General features: G+C 38.8%; 1 protein-coding gene across 1 annotated transcript; it reads right to left on the bottom strand.

Annotated features, from left to right (window-relative positions):
* Positions 1 to 791: 791 nt before the first annotated feature.
* On the bottom strand, positions 792 to 17,334 carry LOC116036882 (1-phosphatidylinositol 4,5-bisphosphate phosphodiesterase delta-4-like). Its single transcript, XM_036004291.1, has 13 exons — positions 17,230 to 17,334; positions 16,273 to 16,402; positions 15,219 to 15,450; positions 13,149 to 13,362; positions 10,887 to 11,031; positions 8,291 to 8,443; positions 6,258 to 6,401; positions 4,331 to 4,481; positions 3,118 to 3,237; positions 2,074 to 2,252; positions 1,759 to 1,891; positions 1,049 to 1,198; positions 792 to 897 (listed from the first exon to the last, which is right to left on the bottom strand). The coding sequence occupies exons 1-13, from the start codon at positions 17,253 to 17,255 to the stop codon at positions 806 to 808; spliced, it is 1,869 nt and encodes a 622-aa protein (XP_035860184.1). The 5' UTR covers positions 17,256 to 17,334; the 3' UTR covers positions 792 to 805.
* Between the last annotated feature and the right edge of the window lie 1,014 nt (positions 17,335 to 18,348).

Raw genomic sequence — 18,348 nt, 5'->3', positions numbered from 1 at the left:
CCCCTAGACATCAGGTCGTAACACCGTGATCGTTACGTTCTCTGGGCCACGTTCAGTCCCAACAAAACGTAGCAAACACTTTATTTAAACTGAAACGGGGGTGCGTTGAACACCCTGCTGTGTTCTCAAGCGCTCTGCCTTTTTATTACGAGTTAACATACACGTCGCTACTGATTGGGTATCACCTGTGACAGAGCCTGAGGTAGGACCTGAACAAATCGGGTTAAAAACACTGCACACCGGGTTTAGATATAAGGTCATATTTTGTTTTGTGTCGTATAAGATGGTAGGAATAAACGACCGATATCATCGTATGGATTGGAGAACTTGTTGGAACAGTGACATATTGACCACTTGGTTTGAATATACTGTAAAAGGCTAATAAAACACATGAGTACATGTTAAGTGAGAGAATGTGGATTGAAAGGAAGGTGTGCTCTGTGAAAAAGAAACCATGTTTTGTTTTATTTCAAGTCCTTTTTAATATTTGCTTGCGATAAAGAACTAAAGTATATAAAGTGAATTAACGAACTTGAACAATGAATGAGTCACGGATGTTGAACCATTCAGAAAATGTATTTACAGGCCTATATACAGTATACAAACATTTACATTATACACAACATAACCATGTGGAATTTGTACATTAAATAGAAATAAGATTATCCCAACATGATGCAAAGTTCTGAGTCCTTTATGATAGTAGGGAATGTTTTTTTTTTTTAAACATTCTAATTATTACACTTTCAGTTATTTTAGGTACAGAGCGCCTCTGGCTTCATATCCATATTCAGATATGACTTCTTCATGTGAGCGCTGAGATGCTGATGTTGACAAAGAGGGAGGCGGGAGGGATAGCTATTCCATCTTTGGAGAGCAGATGTATGTGACGATATCCTGAGAAGGGGAAAGGTGTTGAGAAGACTTCGGTGAAGAAAAAGCTTTCTAAGAGAGTGGTATTCAGTTCTCCTGCATCTGGTATGTGATGCAACATATGATTGAATGTACATATTTAATAAATACTGCAGCGAGCTGTCTCTTTGCTCACCTGCTTGGATGCACGTAAACGGAAGAGTGAACTGTCCGATGAAGTCGTTCCTGGACGCCCTATCGTGGTCCTCCACCTCAAAGCGAACCAGGGCCAACTCGGGGGTGTGGATGACAAAATGTAAAGTTTTATTCCACACTGGGTTAAAACCTGCAGGTAGAGGGCAGTAGAGCAGTGAGTACGACCAACTGGGATGGGACTTTTATTTGCACAATTATTTTTCAATTCATCTTGCAGGTTTCACACTTGCACTTTGTACTTTCATTTCAAGGACAAGGCATATTAACATTCAACACATTCACCATTTCTGTGAATGTGCCAGTGTTAGTCATCTGGCTGATTTTCAACTCCTTTGGCCAGATGTTTTGAGACCAGAGCAACAGGAAACGGCTAGACAATTTTATGGGTTAAAATGTACGGACAGAAGACAACAAGACGCCATAAAGACAGCAACAGCAACAAAATAAGCCTCCTTGAGAAGACATGCAGAGCAACGGGAAGCAGCAAGACATTAGTACGTTAATACATCAACAGTATACACATGAGCAAGCAACAAAACAGCCAAGCAACACAGAATGATAGCCTCTTTTTTTTTTTTAAACATGCACACATGCAGAAGAGCAATAAGCAACAACAAGTACTTTTTTCTTTTACATCCTGGCTCTTATAACATCAAAACTATCTATATAAATGAAGCAGAGAAAACTCACCGTTGTTGTTAATGTAAGGGGTCTCTTTCACGCGCTGGTCCCCTGGCACTCCAAAAATCTGCACTCTGACCAGGGGGTCTACAATAGAGCCCTCTTTCTGATTCACCTTTGGTAGCTGCTGCCCACTTATCACCTGATGAACACACACACATATTTGCCTATTAGATACAGACACCACTGTACTGTACTTGCACAGAAGAAGAACAATTTGTGTCTTTTTTCTTTGTTATTCAGTGGTTTTCATGCTAGTTTTCTGCAACACCCTGCCTCAAATTCACACACTGACAAACAAACTACTGTTGTGCAGTTTTGAACCTGTATGGATAAGCGGAGGGGTTTGTAGCCTTGCCGCTCCTCGGGTTTGTCTGGACTGAACTGAGTGTTACTGTCTCTCATGAAGTCAGGCTTGAGGACGTAGCCGCAGCAGCCGTTCTGCCTGAACAGCCCATCATTCAGGTCCATTTCCAGACCAGCTGTCTGGAAGTTCAGAGCCACTTTGGGAAAGACGGAGAAGGAAAATAATGCAATTTACTGTGCTGTTTCTTGGCAGGCTGTATCCCATGATTTCCTAGACTCAGAGTATTCTATCTAGCTATCAAAGTTCATGTGACAAGTCCAGCCTTTCATCCAGAACAGACGGCGTCGGTTTAGTCCTGATGACAGGAAACATCTGTCCTGTTAAACTGCTCCAGCTGCTCTGTGTCTGGCCCTTACAGAAGAGGATTAGGGCCACATGTCAAAAATTGTCACATGGTTATTTCCATGTTCAAATAGTGATATAAGCTACATACCAAAATGTTCCTGGTTCAATTTTGGCTGGGGACCATGTTTGCTATCACTGTCTACTGTCAATTATGATTTATACATTATATTTATGCATTTCCCTGGAGTGTGTGCCTTTCTTTGGGTTAGGAAGATTCTGTGACAAGTTTGGCTTTTGAAACCAACAACCAAATCAAAAAGAACCTTTATTTGTCCTTTCTTGATTTTGATTTTGCATTGGGAATATACAAGGTTTTCATCCAGCAGCGACAGCACTATCTTATGTTAAAGTTGTATGTTATGTTAAGTGCTACTCATATTTGGCAGATTAAACTGTAACCAAATGGCTCAGTTGACAGCACTGACCCTGTATACATCCATACCCTGAATCCTAAGTATCAAAAGCACAATTCAGTCTTTCTGATCCTGAAAGCACTTCAATACACGTGGCTGAAATAATACATGAAATTGCTTGTTTGTGGCCATCAGAACACTCATTAAGATTGGAAACAGGGGACATTGGGGATTTCAGAGGTAAGTAAGTTTATAAGTAAGTTTGGTGTAACCAGCAGAGGGGGACATCACCCTTCCCCTCACCTATCTGGCAGCCCACATTCCACATCTCCTGGGGGTTGTAGTTAGAGGAAATGGCCCCGCTGAGGCCATTGGGGTAGATCCTGCTCAGCTGCCGAGTGTTGTACCGCACAAAATCTGTTCCTGAGGAGAGGTTTAAAGTTAATAAAGCCACTCAATTTCTATAGCGTAAACACAGAGAAACGTGTTCCTCTACCCATTCTCAGGTACAGTTGTAAATGATATAATAATTTAACAAGAAAGAGCGCTGAAATCACTATCGCCAAACCCACCAGACTTGTTTAGCGTGTACAGATCTAGATCCAGCATATCGGCACATGGCTAGGGTGAATTAAGGGTTTATTTCAAACTAATTAGTGATTGTTGAAACTGTGGAAAGACAAACCAATGCAACTTTTGATCGACTTTCTGTCGACTTTGAATGAAGTGTGTTTTATCATGATAAAATTATTATCATTATGTTTTTGTCCAAATGGAGTTTGGTGGGTTTGGCGATAGCGATTTTGGGGATGTTTTTTTGTTAAACACAAAGCATCTTACACTCTAACACAACGTGTGTTGTACTGCACAAAATCTGTCCCTGAGGAGAGGTTTAAAGAGAATAAAGCCACTCTATTTCTATAGCACAGGGGTCTCCAACCGTACTTCATCTAAGGGCTACTGAAGTGGCCAAGAGCTACATGCATCACATCGCTCACATTTAATTACATAGCACACATAAGCTGAGTGAAGCTACTGTTTGTACACGTATGAAATTGCAATAACCAAAGCTTATGAAAAATCTTCACTTCACGTCAAGGTGCATGACTTATTTTACATTTCTTTTAGCCCACATAGTTAGCTACATCACTGAAAATATTCCCATCAGGGTCCAAGAAAACATTACCACATTTCACTTCTGTGGCCCACAAAGTTAGCTACCTCACTTTTAATATGATGGTCATTTTGTGTCTCAGTTTGTCAACCTATTGGCGAGCTACTGGAAAGCTACATGTTGGAGACCCCTGATACAGCATGAACACAGAGAAGCTACGTGTTCCTCTATCTATGACTCAGGGACAGTTATAAATAATATAAAAAATGTCAAAAGAAAGATACTACTTTGTAACACATGGATAACATTTTATAGTCATGAAACTGATATTATTTTATCTGAGGGATATGAAATGCACTTAAGATTTTAAAGTTGTCCACTGTTCCCTTCATGTTCATGTACCTTCATCCTTAGCAAGCGCCTTGGCCTTTTTCTCAGAGAACGAGGATATCTCATAGCATTTGGCGTTTGAACGAGCATGCTCAAAGTCACGGAAGTGCACACTCTTGCAGTAAACCACCAAGTCCGACAGCTCCTTGGACAGTTTGGACTTCTGCAAAATGGGCGAATAAAATGTAAAATTAATCAACAAAGAAATCCTATTGCCATCACTTTAAACATTAATAACATCTAGGGGTGAGCAGCTATGGGTCACCGTATCCCTGTAAATTAGAGGCTAGTGAGTCAATAATAATGACCTGGTAATTTGTCCACAACCAACAAACTGCAACAAAATAGTGGGGGGGAAAAGTTCCGGAAAATACAGCAATAATTGCAAACTAATTTGTCCTTAATTTAAACAAAATAGCAAGTTACTAGACTAAAATAAGTTTGGTTTATTTATTTATTTCCCACAATATCAGAAATGTGGAACTTGTTTGGTGTAAAGTATTGCATCATTGTAAGGTAAGAGCTGCGTAATGAATGTTTGGGAATTTCCACGTAATTGCCAGGACATTATCATGATGTAACCACACCACAACAACAACTACAGTAGTTATAAATGAGCATGCTTTTATTCAAATTAAAAACAGGAAAAAATGATGTTTCCTAACTATCTCATTCATAACTATCTGATGATGATATGAGTCTTGACCTTATTTGTCACTTCTTTATGAACCCATGCAAAGCAATAGATACATACACTTCATACAGTATCAAGGGGTTTCCAATATCTTCTAATATTTGCATGAAAATTTGCAACTATTTTAAATAAGCAGCTTCCATCTGGTTTCATTCCTCTGATACGGACATATTCAAGTGTTGTCTTCACTCAATATCAGCAATTATTACACTATTATGTGGATATTATTATGCAGATATATATGCAGGTGGCAGTACCTCAGTCTGCAGGAAGTTGGGTTGAGAAGCGGAGGGTCACTGGTTCAAGTCCCCATACGGACCAAAGTACGGAGTATTTTTTTACTCAGCACTACATACTGTATCAGTTGTATATATTTGTATACAAATATTGAGCTAATTACTGAGTATTTATTAGTGATGTTAACATGCTTGTCGTTGATTTTCAAGGAAAATGTCCATTTTCTGTCAGCCACAGCTGTTTTATTTCAATTTGGGACACATTCCTAAGTACGTATTACTGTATTGATGCATTTTTACATTTTATTTTAACAGTTTTTGTTGTGGACTAAAAAACAGGTATCTGTTTTCTTACTTCCAACTTTTTTCACACTGTTACTTTGATTCTTTATGTGGATAAGTCATTTATTGGGGATTATTATTATTATTTAATAACTGGCCTATAAATTACAGCAATAACAACAAATCTTAAAGATGAATTTAGCTCAACCAAAGCTTTAATGCAGCTAATAAATCTCACCTCTGATTAAATTATTAAAGCCACAGATGCTTCCAGTTCATGTCTCGCTTCTCAGCAGCTGCACTGAGCATTTCACTTTTATAATTTAGATATTTTCTAATAGCTATTTCCTCAGAGGACACTGAGCTTTTTTCCCACAGCTAAGGCAACGGACATTGGATGCTGTTTTCTTTCTCCCATATCTGTCTTCTTTTAAATAAGTTTCCTGTTTCTTTTCACTATCTCCCTTCTTCTACTCCAGTCTCGCCTCGCTGTCTCTTATGTCCCAACCCAGCTTCCTGTCTCTCTCTACAATCAAGCTCCATACGCTTCTGTCTTGATTTACAATCACTTTTTATAGCATTCCCTGTCTTCTCTACTTCCACTATCTGTAAAGGAAAACATGTATATTTAAGAAGCATGGTCAAATCATGCTACAAGAAATAAAGTCGCTTTCTTGAATCCAACATTAAGGGATCTAAGATCTCATAAAGTATCAGGTTGATGTACCTTCCTAGCAGGTGGCTTCCCTGTAGACGGGCTCTCTGCATCTTCTGCTTCTTCGTCGCTTACTTCATCTGTCTGGGTTCCATCGAGACAGTCTTCTGGATTGTTAAGCTTCTTGGCTTTCAGCAAAATCTTGCCTTTCAATTCCTGGAATGAACACCAACACAGGCACAGATCGGTGAGAGCTGTTTGTCTGCATGCTGTACGTGATAATCGACTCCACTTTATTTGCAGTATTTGTCTGTTCATTTGAAAGTACAAATGAGTAGATTTAAGAACTTCATTTAACCCAGTTAGATAAAGAAACCCATTCATTCATGTTAGTTCAATGGGCTGAGTACCCAGACTGCTCATGAAGGTGGTCCATCTTCCTGCACTTTGCTGTCTCCCAACTAAACGCAGCATTGCACCTATTTAATTGCCAAAATCCTCAATGGAATTCATCGCAGGATTGATCTGCCATTACTTCAAGTTAGCATTGATTGCCGTAAGTGCTCTAATGGAAGAGAGTTTGGAATTTATACTATGGTTATGCTTTCAGTGGTAGATGCAGAGCAGGCCACACACAAACCATTCATCTTTAAAATGTCTATATTCTAAATTATACCTAAGTTTCATACAATACATTTAGTTGCTGCCCCTGTCCACAGCAGTATAATGCTCAGCTTGTGTCAGTACTCGTGCCTGCTTCTCTAAACTGGGGGTGTGCTGACCTCCATCTACTGTAGCTAACACACTGACTATGGAGAAGTAGCTCATACAACCCCACTTCAAAAAATCAGAACTATCCCTTTAATGCATGAATAAATGTAACATAACCACGAAACATGTAACTTAAAGTGCTCATATTATGCTCATTTTCTCTCATTCTCTCATTTCTTCAAATGTTCGTCCAGTTTCGTCACTTATTTACATGGAGTCTGGTGGGTTTGGCGATAGCGATTTCGGGGATGTTTCATGTTAAACAAAAAGGATCTTACCCTTTAACAAAACGGTCTATCTCTGTAGGGATCCTTTTCTGAATGTTGTCACTCAGACACAAAATTGAAGTTGCGCAATTGCCCATTAACGTAACATTATAGCTTGTTTTCGCCGCTGCCAACTGCAGTGGTCTTGCTTTATTCTTGACCAATTTCCCTTTGACACAAATACATTGGAAAGTAGGGTCCAGGGAGACCTCAAAATCACCAAAATGAGGTGTTCACATTAAAACTACAATATACAAACAGCATGTAAAAGCCACACTACACTATTTTAAGATGAAACAAGACTCTGTATGGCTCTTGTAGGAGCTACATATTGTATGTTGTTTATGGTCTCATTTATATTATTTATTGATTATTATATTGTGCACTTATATTGTAGGTGGTGGACGTTTTCATCGCGGTTTGAGCGGAAGTGATAATATATTTGTTTGCTTCACCTGTTTTTTGGGCTTTGACAGAGAGGGGGTGAGCCTGGGAGCGAACACTTTCTGTTGACCGCCGCACTAACACACTTATTTCGACTCCCAAAGTAACTTTACATTTGGTAACTGCAGTGCTAGTTGTATTTCACGTGTGGAGGAATAAATCATTGCAATACAACCTGAGCGCGTCACAGTGTGTTTATGCATCTCCCAGAGTTTAGTCCCTCGCGGCAGCACTTTGTTGGACTGCTTACAGCCGCAACAGCTCTACTTAGAAACAGCAGTGCTTTGAGCTAAATACTAACATAAGGCTTTCTTAGAATTTCACTGTTGTTAATGTGGTAATTTGCTTATTGTGATAAAGGTTCATTAATGGAACCACGTCTCCTGCCTATAACAAATCTGAATGCATTTGAGTTGCTAGTCCTGGTAAGCTGAGGTCTGAAGTAGACATTATTTCCTTGGGTGAAATTAGCAGGGTTGTGTTGTCAGCATCTTTGGGTAACACTGGTTAACAGGGCCCGCAACTTAACTGCCTGCCACAATTGGTTAAAAAAAATAAAAATGAATCCCTCGGTGCCTCGCCCTCTGAAGTGTATATATGAACAAAACCCAAACAGATTGTAACCTGTGGAGAAGGAAGCTGTTGAGGGACCTGCCCATCCAGAAGGGTGGTCAGTAGTGTGTCACCCAGGATTTTGCTAAGGTGCTGGGCCATGACTGTCTGCTGCCCCACACCACAGTGATTCTCAATAGACAGAATGACTGGGAAGTCCGATGCCTATCAAACAGGAAAGAAAAGACACAATACTGGCTTTTAAAGCTTATCTGTATTATTATTATTATTATTATTATTATTATTATTATTATTATTATTATTATTATTATTATTCTGTCTTATAAGCATTCACAACCACAATGTTCTTCTACAATTCTCTTCATTTTTATACCTCAGTAGCCTTTTAACCCCTTCCACATTTCTCTATGTAGAAACCTCATTCAAACATTCAGCTCATTTAGGACATGTGTGCTATTACTTGTCATATTAATATCTTTCATACTTTCAGAAATATTCAATGTTTTCTAGGAAATTGTTCAAAATCTATACATTTGCACACTTTTTCATACTTTTTTATTGCATACCCATTCACAGAGATGGGAGTAAGTCACACATGGGCAAGTCACAAGTAAGTCTCAAGTCTTAACCTTCAAGTCTCAAGCAAGTCCAAGTCATTTTTGTGACAATCAAGCAAGTCAAGTCATAGCTTTGGTCAAGTCAAGTCAAGTCAAGTCAAGTCATACAAAAGTTTCCATTTTTAAACAAGCTAAAGACAGTGGTTATGAACTGCTGGAGTTTTATTTGCATTTTACCCTACTCAATATTCAAAAGGCATTGCCTCCAAGCCACATACATCTGAACAGTTTAAATTTATACAGATAAAAGCACAGCATACATATTTGTTCAATATGCCTCAAACATGACATCAAATCATGAAATTCATTCAAACAATTCAAGTATAATGGTTTCAAATAATATTCTTCAAACATGCCTCACTTTTATGGGACAGAAACACATCCTTTAACCTTTCCTTCTCTTAAAGAAAAAAACAACATTCTTTAAGAGTAGCTGAATCCCACCACCGTTGCGTAATTTGGAGAGATTGACTCAGTGTATGTATCACATGGAATGGATAGCATATGTTCATATTTGTCAGTGTATTTGTGAGTGAATGTGTGCGTGTGTGAGAGAGTGAGTGAAAGGTTATTAATATTGGTGAGTGAATGTGTGTATGTGCGTGTGTGTGAGAGTGCAGAGTGTGTTGGGTGTGTATGTGTGCCTAGCTTTATTCACATACTTATGTCTGCGTGTGTGCGTGCGTGCGTGCGTGCGTGTGTGCGAGAGAGAGAGAGAGAGAGAGAGAGAGAGAGAGAAAGAGAGTGCAGTTTGTGTTGTGTGTAATATGTATGTATGTGTGTGCCTAGTTTTATTCGCTCTTGCAGCCACCTTGAACAAAGAGGGGAGGGTGTGCTTATTCATGACCCAAAACTGAAGGGAGTTCTGTCCATCACAAACGTCCAAATAGTGGTTCAGCTGAATATGGGGACTGGAACCCGAATCTCTCCCGATTTAAAGTGTCTGATTAAATTTGACGTGGTGGTGGTTGACGTTGGAAATTGTTGTACTGCAGACAGTTTGGTTCTTCTTTGCCTGGTCAGATGTGTAATCCTTATAGCCAAACTTTATTATTTTCAGTGCAGAGGGATCCATGACGTTAAGTTACTAGCCGTAGCCAGTCTTGTTTAGTGCAGGTCTGCTGCCGTGTGCCGCGTCATCATATCAACGGGTTCCCGCGCATGCAATAGCACTAAAATCGTAAAGTTAACTCCTCCTCAATATCAGAGGGGAAAAAATATATATTTATTAAACAGAAAATCAATTCATTTCAAGTCATTTGACTCAAGTCTAAGTCAAGTCTTAAGTCATGAATATTGAGTCAAAGTCAAGTCGAGTCTTTTATGAATGTTTATCAAGCAAGTCTCAAGTCCTAAAATCATGCGTCATGTGACTCGAGTCCCCCATGTCTGCCCAAAAATGCTTTCAGCTAGAAACTCCATTCAAACTTTAAAATGTCTCACATCTTTTATACATTACGGGTATTATTCAACTTTCAAATCATATTAAAACTTAAAAAATACTCCACCTTCTTTGAAGCTTAGTAAAAATGCCCTTCTCAATTTTTTTTACATAAGTGTGTATTGGATGTAATGTTCAGAGCTAGAGAGGGCGATATCACAGCTAAAATGGAGAGGAGGAGAGGAGTTTTAAAAACTTCTACAAATAAGTCTTGCTCCTATTTCCACAATTTTCACTCTTCATACATACTTTTAAGTTAAAATGTAGGAACATTTGTGCAGGTCCCAGACATGTTACTATAGAAGCAATCAGACTTACACATTTGGCCATGTAAGCCTTGAGTGACAGGATCTCCAATCACCTGAGACCAGAAATTACTGGGAAAAAGTTTAATTTCTTTTAAAATATTCTACTTTTTCTTTTCTTTTTTTTACATATGGCATTGGTATTATTCAACTTTTCAATGGCATTCATTCTAATTAAACCTATTAATTCCATAAATACCGTTAGGAGTAAGTGATGAAATATGTTTTCTTTGTTATTTGAGTAAGCCAACCCTTTATAAGCAAATAGTGCTAGTGCTGCTCACCTTGAAGGCGTATTCCTTCAGAGTTGAAATTACATCTCTAAAAAGAATCTTGGAAGTCCAAGTGTGACCATGGTACACAATGGGTTCACCATCACTGCCGTCCCAGCAGTCCACCTCTACACAACGGCAGCCTCTCTTCAGGGCCCTACACACACACACACACACACACACACACACCAAGCTTTAATTTTAAGCTAAGAAAGTCAACCTTCTGTCAAGTTGGTCACTCAACTCTGATAAATACACTAAATTCACTTTACTGTGATTGCCTATCCTCTGTTTCAATTAAAGATCCCATATTGTAAAGAAAGTGAGATTGCCATGTCTTTTTCTAGTCTAAGCAGGTCGAGGTGCTATATAAATACTGTTAAAGTATCAAAATGCTCAATCCACAGACAAATGGACACATGCTGTATTTAGAAACTGTGCCTTTAGACAAGCTGTCTTCCACACGGTTGTGATGTCACAACTATACTATATATATATATATATATATATATATATACAGGGCATGAAATTGGCACCCGCGAAACTATCAATCTACCTGCCACATTGGCGGGTAGCCAATGAGAATTGAGTGATTCAGACTCGTAACTATCGGTAAGCAGGGTACACGGTTGCTTACGGGCCTGGTCCAATCAGGGGCCCGCATCACTGGAAGACATTGATTGACAGCCGGGGCCCCCTATCGCATTTTCATTACTCACACAATCCCAGCAGTCCCATGTGCAGACACTGACCAAGCGGGAGTGAGAACGGGTCAAATTCATTTCCTAGTTTCTGATATGAAGACGAGACGTGTGTGTGTGACTCGAACATCTCACATTTACCAACAAAACATACAGCGAAAGACCATGCAAAACATTTCAGACCGTCCTGCCAACATGTATACATTTTAACATCAATGTACGCTGTAACGATTTTTCACTCTAAAGTCAGCGCTGCTGTTTCAAATTGTCGGCTCTCTGCAGCGGGCGGGACTGCTCCGTTTCCCCCCGACTGACGCGCACACACAATCACACACAAACACACACACAGACACACACACAAACACACGCACGCACAGACACACACACAAACGCACACGGTGGATGCAGGAAAAAACGCAGATGAGACGTACAGGATGACCTAAATTGAGGACAGCTACGTTATTGTAAGTGCAATGATAAGTTAATGTCCAATAAGTACTTTATTAAACCGTATGAATGTGTGTCCCAGACCAGGATAGGAAATTAACTAACAATGTAAAGATCAACAAGCCACTGACAATGACAGATATGTTCATATTTGATTCATCCAATAAATTATTATTTTGTGTCTTAAATCCACCAGCCTTTTTCATATTTTACCAACATTTGCAGCATCCTGAGCCTTTTTGGTAAGGTTCCTAGAAAATCTCAGCCCAGAGTAATTAATTAATAGTAATAAGTATTATTCTCCCCAAAACAAGTTTCCTTTTTATTTATTTTTTTATTTTTAAGAACTATACAAAAAACATTCATGTGTTATGGTGCGCATTCATCAGTGTTTTGTTGTTGTGGTGCGCGTAGGCCACTCCTGATTTTGTCAGTCATCTCATCTCTTATATGCAGTGGCGTAACGAGCCAACACTGGGCCCCTATGCAGGATTATCAAGGCGGGCCCCCTACTACAGCACGTGATGACGGCGCAATGTTCACGAGTAGGCTACCATCAATAGGACAGGACAGGATCATAGAGTCACAGCAATTCCTGTTTTTCACCTTTATGACGCAAAAAAAAAGTGGCTGGTTAAAAGTCCCTGTGGCAGGTGGATTTAAAATCCACCTGCCACAGTGGCTGGTGGTCAAAAAAGTTAACTTCATGCCCTGTATATATATATATATATATATATATATATATATATATATAGGTAGAAAGTGCTGCTACAGTGCCGTTACAGTCATTCCCCAGCTGCAATGATGGTGAAGAGACTCCAAGAGCACAGATGTGGAAGACCCGGTAACACTGACCAATCACAGCAGACTGGGCTTTTTCGAGAGGGGGACTTAAAGAGACAGACGCTAAAACAGTGTTTCAGACAGATGATCAATACAGGTTTATTTAGACAGACGGTATGAAAAACATAATATGTTTTTTGAACATTAAAGCATGTACGCATGTTCTAGTAGAAACCTAAAATACCTACCTAAAAGTATGAACCTCAAATTAGCATAAGATGGGACTTTAAAGCGCGTACTATGAATAAAGGGTGTTGCATGCTGTGCGTGCAGCAGCCCTTACTTGATGTATGCCTCCAGGCTGCTCTGTCCTAGCAGCTGGTCCTCCAGGAGGTAGGTGTTGTGTGAGGAGGAGATGAAGTAGTGGCTAAGTGGCTGGCTCATGTCCTGGTGAAGATCCAGATGCTTAGGTTTAAATATGGAGCCCTCCTGTGAGCACAGGTAGCTCTGGAAGCCATCTAACGACATGATGCGTTGCTTCTTGGCTGCACAGAGGACTTTAGTAGTCACAGATCAAGAGGCAGCGCAGGCAGAGGTGGAAGAAGTATTGAGATTCTTTACTTAAGTAAAAGTACTAATACCACACTGTAAAAATACTCTGTATCAAAGTAAAAGTCCCGCATTGAAAATGTTACTTACGTGAAAGTAAGGAATATTAAATATTTATGCACAATACATATTTAACATTAGCGCACGTTCCTATTATTGCATCAATCATGTGCGGCTGTATTTCAGGGCAGTAGTGCAACTGGGCAACTCCTAATGAGGTCCAGGCTTTCCACAGAAATCATGTGTGACATGAAGATGCACTGCTGTCAGTCACAGCCATCTCCAGTAGTGGAAGAAGTTTTAGTACTAATACCACACTGTAAAAACACTCTGTTACAAGTAAAAGTCCCCCATTGAAAATGTTACTTAAGTAAAAGTACTGTATGTAAGTATCATCAGGAAAATTTACTTAAAGTATTAAAAGTACTGTTCTGTCAATCAACTAATTAATTAATGGTCCAATCATTTCAGCTGGACTTGTAGGCCGTAAATATTGTTGGGTAGTTTAATTTATAATAAAACATCATATTTTATAAACTACATGTGTTTTGTGTGGATAAATCTTAACTTGGAAAGTAACTAGTAACTAAAGCTGTCAGATTAAAGTAGTGGAGTAAAAAATACAATATTTCTCTCTGACATGTAGCGGAGTAGAAGTAGAAAGTGGCATGAAAAGAAAAGACTCAAGTAAAGTACAAGTACCTCAAATTTGTTGTTAAGTACAGTACTTGAGTAAGTGAGTGCAGACACGTCAAAACACGAGCTACATTAGAGTTTGTGCAGACGGGGTGTATATTCAGGTTGGACCGGTTAATTTGCATGTAAATGAATGCTTTATAACCCAACTGACTATCTTTATGTTCGACTTGGGTTTCAGATAAGAACTTACTTCCTTTGGTTCCACTTGACTTGACAAACTAAACCTAAAGAGTGTACAGTGAGTCCTCATAAAGCATCAATAATATGCATGTTTCAGCTAGTTCACAAACCAGAGTATAGCCACTGGTGGAAGATGTATTCAGACCCTTTACTCAAGTAAAAGTACTAAAAGGCCTACCACACTGTAAAAATCCTCCATTGAAAATGTTACCTAAGTAAAAGTATGTAAGTATCATCAGGAAAATGTATTTAAAGTATTAAATGTAAAATAACTCAATGTCCTCACATTTTAATAAACTGGAAACGATGAAAACAGTTCTGTTAATCAACTAAGTGTTTAATGTACTAATCATTTCAGCAAGATTTGTAAGCCTATATATTGTTGGGAAGTTTAATTTGTAATAAAAAAATATTTTATAAACTACATGTGTTTTGTGTGCAAAAATATTAACTTGTAACTAAAACTGTCAGATGAATGTTGTGGAGGAAAAAGTACAATATAAACAACATCAATAATATCTGATGTGATAGGATGTCGAATTCCTACTGACCCGATTGTTTTTTTACTTAATGACAATTCTAAATTACACCTGCTTGGGAGACAGAGTAAAATTTGGCTAGCCGGCTCAACTGCAACCAAGAAAATGATAGCTCAACGCTGCTCTTTAATGTTTTATGTAAAGCACTTTGAATTGCCCTGTTGCTGAAATGTGATATACAAATAAAGCTGCCTTGCCTTGCCTTGTTCAATTTGTGTTTATCTGTTTTGTGCACCATCTGCTATTACCTGTCACACGAAATTTGTCTGAAGGTGCTAATAAAAAAAAAGTATCACAAAAAATATTTCTCTCTGAAATGTAGTGGAGTAGAAGTAGAAAGTGGCATGAAAAGAAAAGTGCCTCAAATTTGTACTTAAATACATTACTTGAGTAAATGTACTTCCAGCACCGGCCATGTTTACGTTCAGATGGTTCAGATGGTTCAGATGGTTCAGATGGTTCGTAGCGGTCGATCAGCATCTTGGCGAGCTGGTAACTCTGCCCTCCCTCGTGCTGCTTCACGCTCAGGAAGGTCTCCAGCTCCTCCAACAGTAAATTCTCTCCATCTCCAGAGCAGTCCTTGAACACCTTCCGCACTTCATCCCTCTGGGCCAGCATCTTATAGAAATGGACAAAATGCTCGATTTCCAAAGAGCCACTCTCAGACTTGTCAGCCCTCTGTGGAAATAAAGCATCAGCTTTCTTTGTTGCACTGTTTAAATATGTTGTTATTGTTTATTAAAAGGATCCCCATTAGCTGATGCCGTAGCAGTCAGCTACCTGTCATGGGGTCCACACTAGACACACAATACATACCCATTATATAACAGACATTCAATTACAATAATATATGTAGAAATCACATCAATATGCAACACTTATCCACGCCCACATACATACACATGCATGTATACACCCACAAACATACACACACATACCCAAACAAAACTAAAATAAATATAAATTTCTCACTCCACATCAATTTTATAAAAGATGTTTGAGAGAGAGATTAGGGCTGCATGATATGAGGAAAATATCCGATTGCAATTCTTTTGACTGACATTGCAATTGCGATATGATTTACAATACTGGAGGAAATGATCATTTTTGTATCATTATTCTCATTTTCCTTGAAAAATATTAAAATAAAAATGATTATAGTGTGATTTTTGCCAGAATCTGTACCAAAAAAAGATTTTTAGGATGGGACATCTCTGCAGCATCACAATACTTAATTCAAAATGGTTTGACACATATTTTGCCTAACAAATATTGCAGCCCTGCCCCTACAATTTGGATATTGCAGCCCCGCCCCTACACTTTGGATATGGCACTAGTCCATATCGCGATTTCGATACAATTGCAATTCATTGTGCAGCCCTAAGACAGATGCACTGCAGCAACAAGTGAACTACCAATCTAAAGAGGTTCATAGCTCACCGTGAACAGATCCAAAGCACTGCCCTCCTTCATTTCCACGTTCATCATCTTCAGCAGTGTCTGCACCTCTTTGAAATTTATCTTCCCAGCTTTGTTTTTGTCAGCTTTCAGAAACCAGTTGCGGACCCACCTGAGAGGATACTGAGGGAAACGCCAGCTCAAGTGTTGTGGAACAACAATTCAAATAAAAATAAAAAACGTACAGTTACAATCAGCTGGAGAGTTCTATTAGAAAACTCCACTACATCACAGACATTCCATTACAATAATATATGTAAAATCACATCAATATGCAACACTTATCCATGCTCACATGGGCTACACATGCATGTGCAAACCTACACACACCTACATTTCCCATAAACAAGAGATCAAACTAACAGTCACACTCAGTACGTCAAATTATAAATAACCACCAATCTAAAACCTGTTCGCACAGAACATGTTTTTTTCTATAGAAAAACACAATTTTTTTAAACACATTTAAAGGAATATTTGGTAACACTTTACTTGAAGGTATTTACATAAGAGTATGTCATGACACATGAACCCTAACCCTAACCATAACTTGTCATGACAAAACCGAATGACACTTACTAAAAGAAGCGTTATGTCATAAACGTTTATGACTTGTTTATAATGTTTATGACAGGTTCATGACAGTGTCATGTCACTTTTATGTAGATATCAAGTAAAGTGTAACCGAATATTTTTTAAAAAGTGTAAGAATCATACAGTGTATGTCATTCCAATTGTTTGGCTCTAAATCAAACTACATTTTTTGTAGGCTTATAAATAAACCTTCAATCCATTACCTGACATTTTTTCAGAATGATACGCACTTCACAAGACTTCTTGAAGCTTTGTGCAGAGAAAAGCCAGTGTTTGATATCAGCTAACAGCAGATTTAACACTTGTTTTTCATACCATGAACACAGTGCTACAGTAAAAGGATACTGGTCCTGCCTCTCCTTCTCATCCATCGTTTGAGCCTTGTGAATCAGCTTGCGCACTCCCTTGATCCAGGCTTTGGCTTCCTCGGGCGTCTTGGCCACAAGGTCCAGGTTGCCTTGGCGACCGTGAAAGACCAAGGTGAAGCAGAGCTCAGCGGGGAACTCCTCAGCGGTGCTCTGCAGGACCTCTGACTGGTGGCCCTCGCGCACCTCCTCCACGTCGCTAATTGAGACTGAGACATGATCAGTGGATGGTTAAAGTAAAGTTTAGAGCTAGCCTGGCTCTAGGACTGGGCAATATTTCCATATTGCAGTGCTCAGCATAAGTTAATACGCCCATGCTAAAGTTAACTAAAAAGAGGAATAAAAAAATCATCTTTTGGAAATTGATCTTAATGCCTTAATTTAAAAAAATGAGGAAAAATCCAACCTATAAGGACACCAATTTTCTTTGTGAATGAATAATGTATCGTAAATAAATAATGTAAATGTTCTTCTTTAAAATACAGGGGGCATAAGTAAGTACACCCCTGTGCTAAATTCCCATAGAGGCAGGCAGATTATTATTATTATTATTTCATGGATCCAGGATACTATGCATCCTGATAAAGTTCCCTTGGCCTTTGGAATTAAAATAGCCCCACATCATCACATACCCTTCACCATACCTAGACATTGGCATGGGGTACTTTCCATAAAATCATCTCTCAATGCAAATTAAACTAGCTATTAGGCTAACTGAAATAAAACCATGTCAATCTCTAGGTCTGGAAGTCATGGAAGCATGACGTAGCAGGGCACTGCACGGTGTAGCAGGGCTAGTCCATACAGCCCATTTACATTTATATCGTCTTAAATTTTAGATAATTGTCTTTTCCTGGTTTTTATGGCTGTATTACAGTAAAGTGACATTTTCTGAACTAACCAGACTGTTCTAGCTGTTTGCCTTTACCCAGTCATTATACTATTGACTATATATACTATTACAGTCATATATAACTATTTTGTGAAAGCACCAATAGTCAACCCTGCAATATTGTCGCAATATCGACTTTGATGTAGGCTATTTGGTCAAAAGTATTGTGATGTTTGATTTTCTCCATATTGCCAAGCTCTACCTGGC

This window comes from Sander lucioperca, chromosome 8 (assembly GCF_008315115.2).
Source record: "Sander lucioperca isolate FBNREF2018 chromosome 8, SLUC_FBN_1.2, whole genome shotgun sequence".
NCBI lineage: Eukaryota > Metazoa > Chordata > Actinopteri > Perciformes > Percidae > Sander > Sander lucioperca.
This window is presented reverse-complemented; position numbering and strand designations above follow the sequence as displayed.